This window comes from Carcharhinus amblyrhynchos, chromosome 13 (assembly GCF_965287045.1).
Source record: "Carcharhinus amblyrhynchos chromosome 13, sCarAmb.v2.hapA, whole genome shotgun sequence".
Classification (NCBI taxonomy): domain Eukaryota; kingdom Metazoa; phylum Chordata; class Chondrichthyes; order Carcharhiniformes; family Carcharhinidae; genus Carcharhinus; species Carcharhinus amblyrhynchos.
This window is the reverse complement of record NC_137336.1, coordinates 20,251,619-20,265,090: the sequence shown is the minus strand read 5'-3', so window position 1 is coordinate 20,265,090 and position 13,472 is coordinate 20,251,619. Positions and strand designations below refer to the sequence as shown.

The 13,472-nt window shown below is 43.9% G+C and overlaps 1 protein-coding gene across 7 annotated transcripts in view; it reads right to left on the bottom strand.

Annotated features, from left to right (window-relative positions):
• LOC145351748 (teneurin-2-like) overlaps positions 1-13,472 on the bottom strand; it is a 1,559,410-nt gene that overhangs the window by 76,585 nt on the left and 1,469,353 nt on the right. For all 7 annotated transcript variants that reach the window (XM_080201351.1, XM_080201350.1, XM_080201352.1 and 4 more), the window contains 2 exons: positions 13,007-13,207; positions 10,272-10,457 (listed from right to left, as the gene is read on the bottom strand). In XM_080201351.1, the coding sequence (XP_080057477.1) occupies positions 10,272-10,457; positions 13,007-13,207 (387 nt within the window). The remainder of the gene's footprint in view (positions 1-10,271; positions 10,458-13,006; positions 13,208-13,472) is intronic.

Below are 13,472 nucleotides of genomic sequence, written 5' to 3'. Positions count from 1 at the left end.
TTGATGCTAAAAAAAGGATAAAGTGTGACTTTAGTACTTATTAAAATAAATCTCCAATGTAATGCCTTTTGACCATAAAGTAATCCATATTAGAGTGACTGATGAAGCAGGCAAACCAATTTTCAAAACTAAAAGATTGGCTTATGAACCAAAAGGGAAAATTACATAGTACCTTCCAAACGTTTTGCCACAGATTAAATGAGGAGTAATTAGATAAAGCATTTTGTTGCTGCCGCAGGGCTTATGGTTCTGTCAACAGCACTTTGTTGAACTTATTCCTCTACTTCAGTAGTCTCTTGTTATGTCTCCTCTGTTCAGCAACTTATGGTGGGCTCCGGTTTCGCGGCTGGCAAATTACCATTCTTAACTAGTGATCTGGACAATGAGCATGGAGAGATCTCGATCTATTTTGTGCACCATTCTAGCAGCAAAGCAAAATGTATTCCCGTCCTATCAGTTCTGAGATTAAGCATTGTGCTCCCACCACCATATCTGGTCTTTAGCAGCAGCACTGAACTAGGGGAATTTCACAGTAGCTTCATTGCAGCGTTAATGGAAGCCTTACTTGGGACTGCTAAATAAACCTTAACTTTTAACTTTAACTTGAACAGTTGAAAATGAATGGACAAAATATTTTCAATTATACCCAAGGTTAAAAGGGGCGTAGGGTGGGCCAGGGTGCAATCGTTTCTGCGTCTACCTCAAATCAACTTGCCTGAACAAAAGGAGGTAGGATTAGCAGGAAGACATCACCCATTATGTGATTTGATTTGATTTATTATTGTCACATGTATTAGTATACAGCAACAAGTTTTTTTTTTGCATGCTATACAGACAAAGCATATCGTTCATAGGGAAGGAAAGGTGAGGATGCAGAATATAGTTTTACAGTTGTAGCTAGGTTGTCGAGAAAGATCAACTTAATGCAAGGTAGATCCATTCAAAAGTCTGACAGCAGCAGGGGAGAAGCTGTTCTTGAGTCAGTTAGTACGTGACCTCAGACCTTTGTATTTTTCTTCTGATGGAAGAAGGTGGAAGAGGATTCAAGACTAGAATTCCTAGATGAGGGGGTGCTGGTGGTATTGAAGGAACGCCTCTGGAGTAGCAATCCTAAGGCTCAGGCTAATGGTCCAGAAATATGGGTTCAAATCCCACCATCTGAATTCAATTTATAAACCTGGAACATTTTTAAAATGTTCCGCTCAGGAACATTGACCATGAAATCATTGTCGATTGTCTTCATTTTTCATCTAGTTCACTAATGTCTGTCGGGGAAGGAAACCTGCCTTCCTTACCTGGTCTGGCCTACAGGTAAATCCAGAGACACTGCAGTGTGGTTGTGAATTAATGCTACCTGAAATGGCCAAGCAAGTCACTCAATCGTATGAAAGTGCTACAAAACCTAAAAGGAATGAAACTGGATGGAGTAGCTAGCATTGATCTGGGCACCAGAAACCACAATGGTAAACCCAGACCTATTGATCCCACCAAGTCCTCCTTACCTACATCTGGGGACTTCTGCCAAAATCAGGAGAGCTGTCTCACAGCAGCAGCCTGACACAGTCATATTAGGGAATCGTACGTTACAGGACACCACCATCATCATCTCTAGCTATGTCCGCAGGACAGGCTTCCCAGAGCTGGCGGCACAGCAGTACACGGTTGGGAGAGAGTTTTCCTTGCGCGTCCTCAGGATTAACTTCATCTTACGAATTTTCATGGCATCAGGTTAAAGATGGGCAAGGAAACTTCCTGCTGATTACTACCAACCACCTCCCCCTTGGCTGAAGAATCAGTGTTGAACATCACTGGGAAAAGGTACAGAATATACTCTGGATTGGGGGCTTCATTGTCCATCACCAAGAGTGCCGCAATAGCACTACTACTGGCTCGAGCAAGCTGAGTCCTAAAAGACATAGCTGTTAGGCTGGGTCTGCAGCAGCTAGTGAGGGAACCAAATAGAAGGAAAAAGCCGCTTGACTCCGTCCTCACAAATCTACTTGTCACAGATGCATCAGTCCACGGCAGTATTAATAGGAGTGACCACCGCACAGCCCTTACGAAGGCAAAGTCATGTCACTTTGAGAATATCCTCCACTGTCTGTGTGGCACCACTGCCATGTTAAATGGGATAGATTTCAAATTGAACTAGCAACTCAAAACTGGGCATCAATGAGGCACCACGGGCCATCAGTGCAGCAACATTCTATTCAATCAGAATCTGGGACCTCATGGCCTAGCATATCTCTGCCACCACTTTTACCATTTCCACCAAGCCAGGGGATCAACCCTGGTTCAATGAAGAGTATTAGGAGCAACATCAGGCATACGTAAAAATGAGATATCAACCTGATGAAGCTGCAACGCAGGACTATTTGCAGGGCAAACAGTGCAAGCAGCAAGTCATAGAGCCAAGTGACTCCACAGCCAACAGATCAGATCTCAGCTTTGCAGTCCTGCCACACATCCAGTCGTGAATGGTGGTGAACAATGAAACACCTAGTCGGAGGAGGAGACTCCACAAATATCCCCATCCTCCATGATAGAGGAGCTCAGCAGATCAGTATAACATACAAGGATATAGCATTTGCAATGATCTTCAGTGAATCACTGCTTCAATCTCCAAATTCTTACAGAACCACGGGGTCCATTTGTTGGATGGAAGAATGTCCTGCCTTTACGTTGTTATGATGAGGGAGCAAGAAAACAGAATTTGTTTACATGTATTAGCTAATATATTAATTTGTCACATAGTATTAAATATATTTTGTATATATGTGTGTGCATTTGTGTAAAATGCAAGCATTTGCTTCAACTTACTTTTAAAAGGATGCTTAATAGTGAGACTCAACCTGCTATGTGTGGTGGTTACTTAAAATAAGATTGAATTTGTGTAGTTTATGGATTGTTGAATGAAGACTAATTGTTTTGACTGATGGATTAATTCTACTTTGAAAATTCAGTGCCTAAGACAAAAATATGTTAGATTGAAGAAAATCTAGCACCAATGACTGCAACCGTATAGTTAATGAAAAGGGTGATTGAATCAATCAGGAAACATAGAAAGAGAAAGCGAAGATAAAATATTATAGAACAATAATTAGTAATGATTTTATCTTTCTTATTTTTTGAAAAATGAAAATGCTTTATTGACATATTCGTAGAAATAGAGGTAGTTAAGTAAATTGGATTTGTATTTGTGGATGTTAGGAATAAGCTAAGTTTACACGTTAAGTTTAAGTTTATTTTATTGAGAAAGGGGGAACTTGATTTTTGGTTTCACTTGAAAAGATGCCTGCATTCTAATGAGGATTTTTTGCCTCCTGATGTAGAAAAATACTATGCTGTTGCTGGGCAATAAGGGCTGACAGAGATAAAAAAAGGTTGGGGTTAGTTAGAAGAAGGTGCCTGAATAGGCAGCACAAGAAAGGGACAGAAGTCTCAAACTAAAGAAAAGCTGCAAAAACCAGGAAGTATTCTGGACTTGGAACTATAATCATCACTCCGAACAGCACTATGGGTGTAACTATATCACATCAGTTGAAAAAGGCAGCTCACCACTACCTCTTCATGGGCAATTAGGGATGGACAAGAAATGCTAAATTGACCCTAGTGTTGGGGGGATTAGTGGGGTAAATATGTGGTATTATGGAAATAGAGCCTGGGTGGGATTGTGGTCGGTGTAGACCCAATGGGCCAAATTGCCTCCTTCTGCATTGTAAGGATTCTCTGATTCTATCAAATGCTGGCCTAGCTCAATTCCCATGAAAGAACTTAAAGAAGATAATCCTCTGGCTGTTGCTTAGATCCTACAAGTACTTGGTGCTTTGTCTAGTTGGTTAAAGTTTCAGAAGTCTGCAGAGAGTGAAGTGGTTGGTGAAGGACGTTGATTGTGAGGTTTCTACACAACCCAGTTGCTCCTGAAAATGCTGCACTAGTCGCCGTTCCCCTTGGAATCCACCATGATTTGCAGAATCTCACTAACATGAGGGGACAGTCCTTGCCACCAGCTATGTGGTGAATAGCTAAGGAGCAGAATGATTAGGGAGACAAGAATCAGGAAGAAGAGGGAAGATGGAAACGTGAATAGTGCCTTTCTGACAGGCAGTCCAATCAGAATTGAACTATGGTGCCAGCAACAGCAAACCCAATTTCCTATGTACCAACTGCCCCACACCTCACAGTCTCTCTCCCTGTCACTGACATCACAGCATCCACTTGGCCACAATGCAAAAATCAAACCCTTCACAAAATAAAAATTCCAGACCAAATTTCTAAAGATAAAATGATGCCGTAATGCATACAAAAGTCACAAGTCACTCATGTGCCTTCCATCAGAGGCTTCCCTTAAAGCCCATCGTGTGTGTCTTTTCCTACTGCCCCTACCCTTCGGTTACTAAAGCATGGTTGGTGGAAGAATGCTGATTTTCAGTGGAACATTAGAAATCGGAGCAAAAGCAGATCATTCGTTTCTTGAGCCTGTTTCAACATTCAACAAGATCACGGCTGATCAGATTGTGGTCTTAACGCCATTTTCCTGTCTTTTTTTTATCCATTTGTGGAACATGGGTGTTGCTGGCTGGCCAGCATTTATTCCCCATCCTCAGTTGCCCTTGGAGAGAAGTTGAGATTCAAATATATTGCTGTGGCTCTGGAGTTACACGTAGGCAAGACCAGGTAAGGATCACAGATTTCCCTCCCTAAAGGACATTAGTGAATTGGATGTTTTTTTCCAACAATCAACAATGGTTTCATGGTCACCAGTAGATTCTTAATTCCAGATATTATTTATTGAATTTGCCGTGGCGGGATTCAAACTCAATGGGATTCCCCATTGACTGCATCCCACATCGCTGGGAAACCCGCAGTGCGGATGCCACCATTGATGGGACTGGAAGATCCTGCTAGCGTGAATATCAGGAAAATTCCAACCCTTATTTTTAAACTGCGTTGCCGTTTCTAATTTCCCTTCCGAACTTCTCAGCATCTACCTTGTCAAACCCCTGTAGAATCTTATATGTTTCAATGAGATCACCCCGCATTTGCAAAGAGTGTAACAGAACCAACCTATTTAATTTTTCCTCATAAGACAAGTCCCTCATGCCAGGAATCACCCGAGTGAACCTTCTCTACCCTGCAAGTGTGTCCCTCCTTAAGTAAGGTAAAAGGCTGGGGATGACCTTGAGTAGCTCTGGGTTTAGAAAGACTGTTTGTGAACTGCACCATCTTAGCATTGATAGCTGCAGTGTTGGTTTGCTGGCTAACAGGCAACAGCGAGACGGTTATGGCAGCTGTGGAAGGATGAATGCTATCACCCTTAGAGGGGACAACAGGTTCATGCTCTGTTAAGCTCCCACCCCCTTGGTATCTGTATCTGGGCTCTCCTTCTTCCCTGTCTTGACTGCAGGCCACTAAAACTGCTGGATCTCACTACGTTCAGATCCAGCCTGCTTAATATCCTCTAAGTTATGTGCAGTGTCAGTGTTGAGTTGGCAACTGTGATTGTGAAATCGAGTCACATTGCATCTTCATTGTTGCTGTCTTCTTGCTGTTTCTCTGCCGGATGGTCGAATTGCACTACTTGGAAAGGATAAGGTGAGTCTGAGAGGTTGGGTTGGGAAAACAGGTGCGTACTTATACCAGATGAAGTTTGCAGATCAAAGATATTGTGGGACGAGAGGGAAGTGTAATGTGAGAAGGAAGATAAGGCATGAGGATACCATCATCCTCAATGGTTTCAGCCCCGCCGCTGGCCATGCTTTCAGAATGGGCATCTCAATTATGGCCAGTAGCATCTCGTCCTTGGGAATTAGGACACAAAGGCATACTTGTCCCTACCTCTACCTCTCATTGTCCTGCTGAAGAGAGGGAAATGTGTCAATGAGTATTGTACAATGTATCTGGGTGATGTGGCTCTCACAGTTTAATAGTGGCAGTGCGTGCAGACTGTAAGTTGTGGTGTGAGTCTGTCAGCAATGTCAGTGTGTGATGGAGCATATGAATATCAGGTATGAGTTCTGAGAGACAGGGTTGGTGGCAGAATCGAGGTGGGGGGGGCACTGGAATTTATGCTCCCCTGCCAGCAGATCTAAAGGCGGTTGGGGCGGTGGGGGGGGTGGGCACATAAAATCCAGCTGGTGGCCTTCCTGCTGCCAACCTGTCTGGAATTTTACTGGAGGCAGAGAAAGTGTCAGGTGGTCCATCTATCCGTGGGCCTATTGACAACCATAAGTGGCCAAATAATGGTCCCTTGGCAACCTCATCTTGCTGCACTGCAATTTTACCGGCGAGAGGAGGCCTATATCTTGCAGAAAGCCCAGAAGCTTTGGTTGCGTGAGCTGCTGTCAAGTAATGGGGACTTCTTACTTTGTGGGCTCCATGGGCCCACTGGAGGCAGCCCCCCCCCACCCCAGCCCTTGCTCTCCCAACCCCCTTTACCTCTCTTCTGGTCTCCTAGGCCTTCACACACACACCCTCCCACCCATCTGCCACCTCGACTCACACTATTCACTACTATTCACTGAGACTCCTGACCATGGATTTAGCAGTCAGTACAGGCTCTTCAGCTGCGGGGGTCAGTTGTCTCAGCAGTGACCAATGCTCATGGTAGTCCCTCTGAGACCACAGAGCTGCGGGCTAATCCGATTGGTTGGTGGCACACAAAGGCAGAACGTCTCCTGAGAGAGGGGCAGAAGTCTCACCTTCATGCCTCTCCCAGCCTTAAATAGCTGGAAGGAAGTTTTTGGGATGAAAGGTGGGCTCCTCCTGGACCTTTTAGCCAGGGGTCGGGGACAACAGCGCTTTGTAAGATTCAGCCGAGGGCGAGATGAATTCAACTGGTGCAGTTAGTAGGATTTACCATTAAAGATACATTTGCTCGTGTGAGGTCCTTGAACTGCATCTAGCTGCTCAGGCCTTGGTTCCTGCCATTAACTTTCTGGCTATCTGCATCCACTGTTTCCTGAATGTGGGATTGGAATGTCTCGTCCCTTTGCAAATACAGAGCATTTCTCCTCCTGCCCATATTCTCCACCAATGCCTCCAGCGTAGTGTCCAGGAACATTGGGGCCTGCACTTTCAGTGTTCCAAGATCAGGGTCATTTCCTGAAAGTTGCCAGCATCCATTGCAGCCACAGTACATGTCCCCTTTTAGTGTTGAAGGGTGGTTTGAGCAGAGCAGGCTGGCTTTCAGTTATAGTGCTTTGAAAAGATGTGCGGGTTAGGTGGATTGGCCATGCTAAATTGCCCCTTAGTGTCAGAGAGACTAGCTAGGGTAAATGTATAGGGTTATGGAGATAGGGCCTGGGTGGGATTGTGATCAGTACAGACTTGATGGACAGAATGGCCTCCTTTCGCACTGCAGGATTCTTTGAATATATTTCTGTGAAAATCTTTTCCTGGTCTGAACCTATTGTGTGCCTCATGCTGCGTGTGACCCTGTGTTGGGGAGGGGGATTTAGCTTCAGTTGCCATGTATGGTGGGGAGGGGTACAGTGGTCGGTGGGAGATGTTCAGTGCTGTGAGAATTGTTTAAACTGCAGGCTTCTAAAAAAAACACTGAATTTTTCAATGGCATTTTTTTACAGCAGCAATTAAAGCCTCAGAAAACCATCCATTAGGTTATATCTACCAAAAAGCCAATATAAAACGGCTTCGTAGCTGTGAACATTAAGTTTGAGCGCAACAACAGTCACTGCTGCCTTGGAGCTCATGACACCCAGTGTCTGGAAAGCCCTGTTTTAAACAGTGCTAACCATTCACAATTTAGGGTTTCCCTCTGATGTGTTCAGTCAATCAACAGCATAGTTAGTGCTGGTTGGATGCTAAAATCATTGAAATGAACTGGTAGCATGAAGTTGGCACGCTGTCTGAATGGCAAACAATGGATACAGGTTAATAGCATGCTGCAATCCCCATGCCAGTCTTTGGGTGCTGTCGAGTTTAGATCTCGTTTTCCACAATGATGGCTGACAGAGGGAAATCAAACAGAACCATGCCCATTGAACACTTTCTCAGCAATGCTTAGAACCTAATGAACTATCGAGGTTAATGATTAAACCTCAAAGATCGTCTCACAATTAATTTCCTTTTCCTTCATTCCCACATTACCTGTCTTTTCCTCCTCTCACAACTGCCCAGGCAGTGGAGCAAGATAAGCCAAAAAAATTATAACTGCAAACTCCTTCTCAATCCCTTTGAAAAATAACGTGGGCAAGTTTGATTTTGTGCGGTCCTATAAACTAAACCATGACAAACTGGCATTTCATTTACATCAGTGGAAAGAAAAAATTGGGAGGAGTTTAAAATGTGATGTGAGTTTGCTATTACCCATTTTTACAGTACTATTCCAAGCCATAACTCCCCCCAGTGATTTATGAATGAGGCTAAATATCTTCAATGCACTAAATCTTTTGCAAATGTCACTTTGTGATCCCCCACTTTGAATTTCTTGGAGGTTCCTGGCTGATATATTCATGAGTACCCTACCTGTGATTTTTTTTTGATTCATTTATGGGACATGGGCATCACTGGCCAGTATTTATTATCCATCCCTAGTTGCCCGTGGAGAGCAGTTGAGGGTCAACTGCATTGCTGTGGCTCTGGAGTCACATGTAGGTCAGACCAGGTAAGGATGGCAGATTTTCTTTCCTCAGTAAAGTTTATTTATTAATCACAAGTAAGGCTTACATTAACATAGCAATGAAGTTACTGTGAAATTTCCCTAGTCACCATAGTCCGGCGCCTGTTTGGGTCAATGCACCTAACCAGCATATCTTTCAGAATGTGGGAAGAAACCGGAGCACCCGGAGGAAACCCACACAGACACATCGAGAACATGCAAACTTCACACAGACCGTGACCCCTGGTGCTGTGAAGCAGCAGTGTTAACCACTGTGACATTAGTGAACCAGATGTGCTTTTCTGACAATTGACTATGGTATCATGGTCATCGGGAGATTCTTAATTTCAGAGATTGTACCATCTGCCCAGGCGGGATTAATCCCTAGCCTCTAGGTGCACATTTTAGAAATTATTTCACGTGCAGTGGATATTGGTGCCTAGACCAGCATTTATTGCCCATTTCTAATTGTCCTAGAGAAGATGGTGTTAAGTCTCCTTCTTGCACTGCCACAGTGCTGCGAGGAACAGAGATCCACAATTTCAATCAAGTAACTTTGAAGGAGTAGTGATACAGTTCCAAGTCAGGATGGTATGTAGCTTGGAGGGGAAGTTACAGCTAGTGGTATTCTCGTGAACCTGCTGCCCTTCTCCTTTTAGCTCGGTAGAGGTTGAGAGTTTGGAAGGTGCTATAACATAATGCCGGAGTTCAGGAACCATAAGACAATAACCATAGGAGCAGAATTAGGCCATTCCAACCATCAAGACTGCTCCGCCATTCAATCATGGCTGATGAGTTTCCCCATTCCACACCACTTTTCCCCATAATCTTTGATCCCCTTACCAATCAAGAACATATATATCTACGTCTTAAATATACTCAATGACCTGGCCTCAACAGCCTTCTGTGGCAACAAATTCCATAGATTCACCACCCCACCCTCTTGCTGAAGAAAATCCTCCTCATCTTGGTTTACAGAAGTGGTTATCCTTGTTTCATGCCATCTTTCTTCTTTCATCCAATCACCATTTCCTCCAGGGGAGAGGCAGATGATCAAGAATGTGACTCTCCTGCTCTGCAAACTGTCATAAGGTATCATAAAAACAGAGAAAATAGGAGTAGGGGGAGGCCATTCGGCCCATCGAGCCTGCCCTACCATTCATTATGATCACAGCTGATCATCCAACTCAGTAGCCTGAACCTGCCTTTTGCCTCGTATTCTTGGATCCCTTTCACCTCAAGTGCTGTACCGAACTGCTTCTTGAAAGCATTTGATGTTTGGGCCTCAACTGCTTTTTTTCCACAGGCTGACCACTCTCTGGGTGAAGAGATTTCTCCTCATTTCCGTCCTAAATGATTTACCCTGTATCCTCAGACGGACAGCCCTGGTTCTGGACACCTCCACCATTGGGAGCATCCGTCACACAGGAGTCCTTAATGTTGACATGTCCTCTTACCTTCGCAATCCTCTCTGATGTTAAAGCAACTCTTTCCTTCCTTTTCCCTCCCCACCTACACGGTTATAGAGCTAGGATCACAAACTGACTGTGAGGAAATACACTCGGCAGACATACAGATAGCATGATTTAACAAGTCTATTTTTTTTCTATGAAGTATGTATTAGAAAGGAGCAATCAACCTTGTTCCCTACCAATGGTGCAGTGCTCTCCATTCCAGCCCTCCCGACATTCACACTTCCCATCCTTGCAGGTTCCATGCTCTGCGCAGCGAGGATGACAAACTCTCTGATCACACGCCATACCTGTCCAGCCTTCCTCACACCGGCACACACCAGATATGCAAACGCCATGGGTGCCACAGTCCACAGAGCATACTTCTGAAGATAAGAAACAGAATTTCAAATGACACAACAACTAGATGGTGCATTATGCAGTCTCAGCCATTTGAGATATTGGAACTGGAGTTTTTATTAGGTTCCGCAACACTTACAAAGGAAAACCTTTCAACCACAGGTACAAGGGTGGTGGACTGCACAGTTCCTTAATGATTAAGGGTCTAAGTCAGAACAAGCTGTTCTCCACTGTTGAGTTGAATATGGAGACACTATAACCTTAAGACCAAACAAGGAAGATAAGGAGGTAAGAGTGTTGAAAGTCCCCTTTTTATAAAGTAGGCTCTTGTTCCGAACTTGTGTAATGTATAAGGTCAGCTGCAAATTGTGGAGGCACATTTACTCTGAAACCTGTATTGAAAAATTCTGCTATTTACTGCAAAAAGACATGCCTTGGCATGAGGGAAGGGGATTGTCACCAGTTAAAATGAAATGTGGGTCTGGCTGCTTTCTGAGCCTGACCTGGCCGACAGCAATTTAAAACTTCAGGCAGCAAAGACATCTGCCAGTAGCCTGCATGGATCGACCTTAAAATATACAGATTAGGCTCCAGTGACATCAATGATGTCTGATCTGCTATTTTTAATCTGAGCTTGTGACAGGGATGCTTTTTTTTGTCAGGCAAACCTTGTCTGGATTAGCAGCCAAAGCACTTGTTAAAAGAAGATGTTTTATTTTAAAGTTTCCTTATTGGTGAGGAGGGGTGTCAATTTTTCCTCGGGGCTCCACAAGAAAATTTTGGGCCTGCCCTGTTCTGCACTGCTCTCTATCTCCTGGAGCACATGCTTAATTCTGGGGCTTGTACCCATAGGGGTGGCCTTCTGCCGCTCAGTTTTAACAGCCGGTAAGTTGCTTCCCACCAATTTGCTGGCCGTTTTGGTTGGGAAGTCAGCATGTGGTATGCTAATGAGGCTTGGCCATTAAAATTGGCTGAGCCTGCAGGCTACCATTCTTGGATGGGCATGCCGCTTTGCACATGCTTGCCACGGAGTTAAAATTGAGTTCCAAGGTCCTGCTTTCATTTGGATTTCTCGGACGTACAAATCAAATGCATCCAAACAGACGCAACAGAAAAATATACGACAAAAGGTACGAAATTCTGGGGCCACCCTGCCGTGTCTGCGTGGGTTTCCTCTGGGTGCTCCGGTTTTCTCCCACACTCCAAAGATGTGCGGGTTAGGTTGATTGGCCATGGTAAACTGTCTCTTAGTGTGAAGGGGTTAGCAGGGTAAATTAGTGGGGTTATGGGGATAGGGTCTGGGCGACTTATAGTCACTGCAAATTCGATGGGCCAAATGGCCTCCTTCTGCACTGTAGGAATTCTATGATTCTAAAATGCACTCCTGTACATAAGTGTCAAATACAAAATGGTTGCCTTCAATTCCAAACTTGTAAACTCCATCTTTGTGTATTGTGAAAGTCTTCTGAAAGTTCTGACTGTTTTCCCTTTTTGTTGACCACATAGAATCCCTACAGTGCAGAAGGAGGCCACTTGGCCCATCAAGTCTGCAGAGACAACAATTCCACCCAGCCCTAATCCTATAACCCAACATATTTACCCCGCTCATTCCTCTAACACTAAGGGTAATTGGGCATAGTTGATCCAACTAACTTGCACATCTTTGGAGTGTGGGTGGAAACCCATGCAGACATGGGGAGAAGGTGTAAACTTCACACAGACAGTCACCCAAGGGAGGAAATTGAACCCAGGTTCTTGGTGTTGTGAAGCAGCAGTGTTGATCATTATACCATTGTGCTGGCTCTTTTCTGGCAGAAATTCTTTGCCTCTCTAATTTCTCTTCTTGTTTCCATTTGATTTGATTTGATCAAATGGAGACAAGAAGATAAATTAAAGAAGCAAAGAAAGACTTTTCTACCTTTCAGACCTTCACTATTCCTGGTTGATGTCTTCTGCATTTGCTGTCTCCCTTTTGGTTAGATCTTATTTTGATCTGCTTATTGGAACTCCTTCCTGTCTTTGATATGCCTCCTTTGCATCTATCTGGAATGGAATTACTCTGTCTTTTATTCACCTTTGCATTTAAATATGTCCCATGGCCATTCTTCTGTTTGACTTGCCATATCTTCCAAACAATTAATCTAGTTGGAGTCACTTTTCACGCTACTAAGTTTGGCGAACAGCCAGTCCAAGACCTTTACTTTGCTCTCCTCAGTTTCTTCATCTAAGAGCTTAATGAGATATATCCCACGTGTGCCCAAGAGTTCTCATGTCTTCATTACCTCGAAGCAGATGGAACACTGTACCTTGGCTTGTTTGACATGCGACATACTGCTTAATAGCTCCTCCCTCTTAATTACAACTCGGATAATACTGAAAGCCTCTCCAAAGTCAGAAGCAAGAAGTTGATTTGAAATAAATGTTTAATGAAGTAATAGTGAGAGGAAATTCAGATGAATGCATTCGTAGGGCAAAAGTCCTGCAGTCTCATTTCCAAGCCAAAGTACACGTCCAATGGAACACAGGTACAACTAATTTTGTACTGGTTGGTCATGCAGAGAGTTAATTTCCTTACCAACTGAGCAGTCCGGGCCAATCCAGCTTGGATCACAGCTGCAGAGTCCTGTTTCTGGAATGTAGGTGCCATGTCCCGTGCACTGGTCTGGGCACTGAGCTCTGGGAATTTCACAGTTCAATCCACCCCAACCTGGGCTGCAGTGGCAGTCCCCTTGGGCGCATACTCCATGGTTTGAGCATGTTGGGTCCAAACAGTCCACTGAAAGTGACAGAAATCATGAAAAGTTGCAGACGCTATCACAGGAAACTTTAATTTTTCACATCCTAACATACATAGTTCAAAGATTTTACATCTTTAAATGCACACACAAGATTCAGTGATTGAATAATAGCATAATTTCAATGATAGTAATTAATTGTCACTTGTTTATTCATTAACAGGATGTAGACACCACTGTCTAGACCAGCATTTATTGCCCATCCCTAATTGCCCTTGAGAAGGTGGTATTGAGCCACCTTCTTGA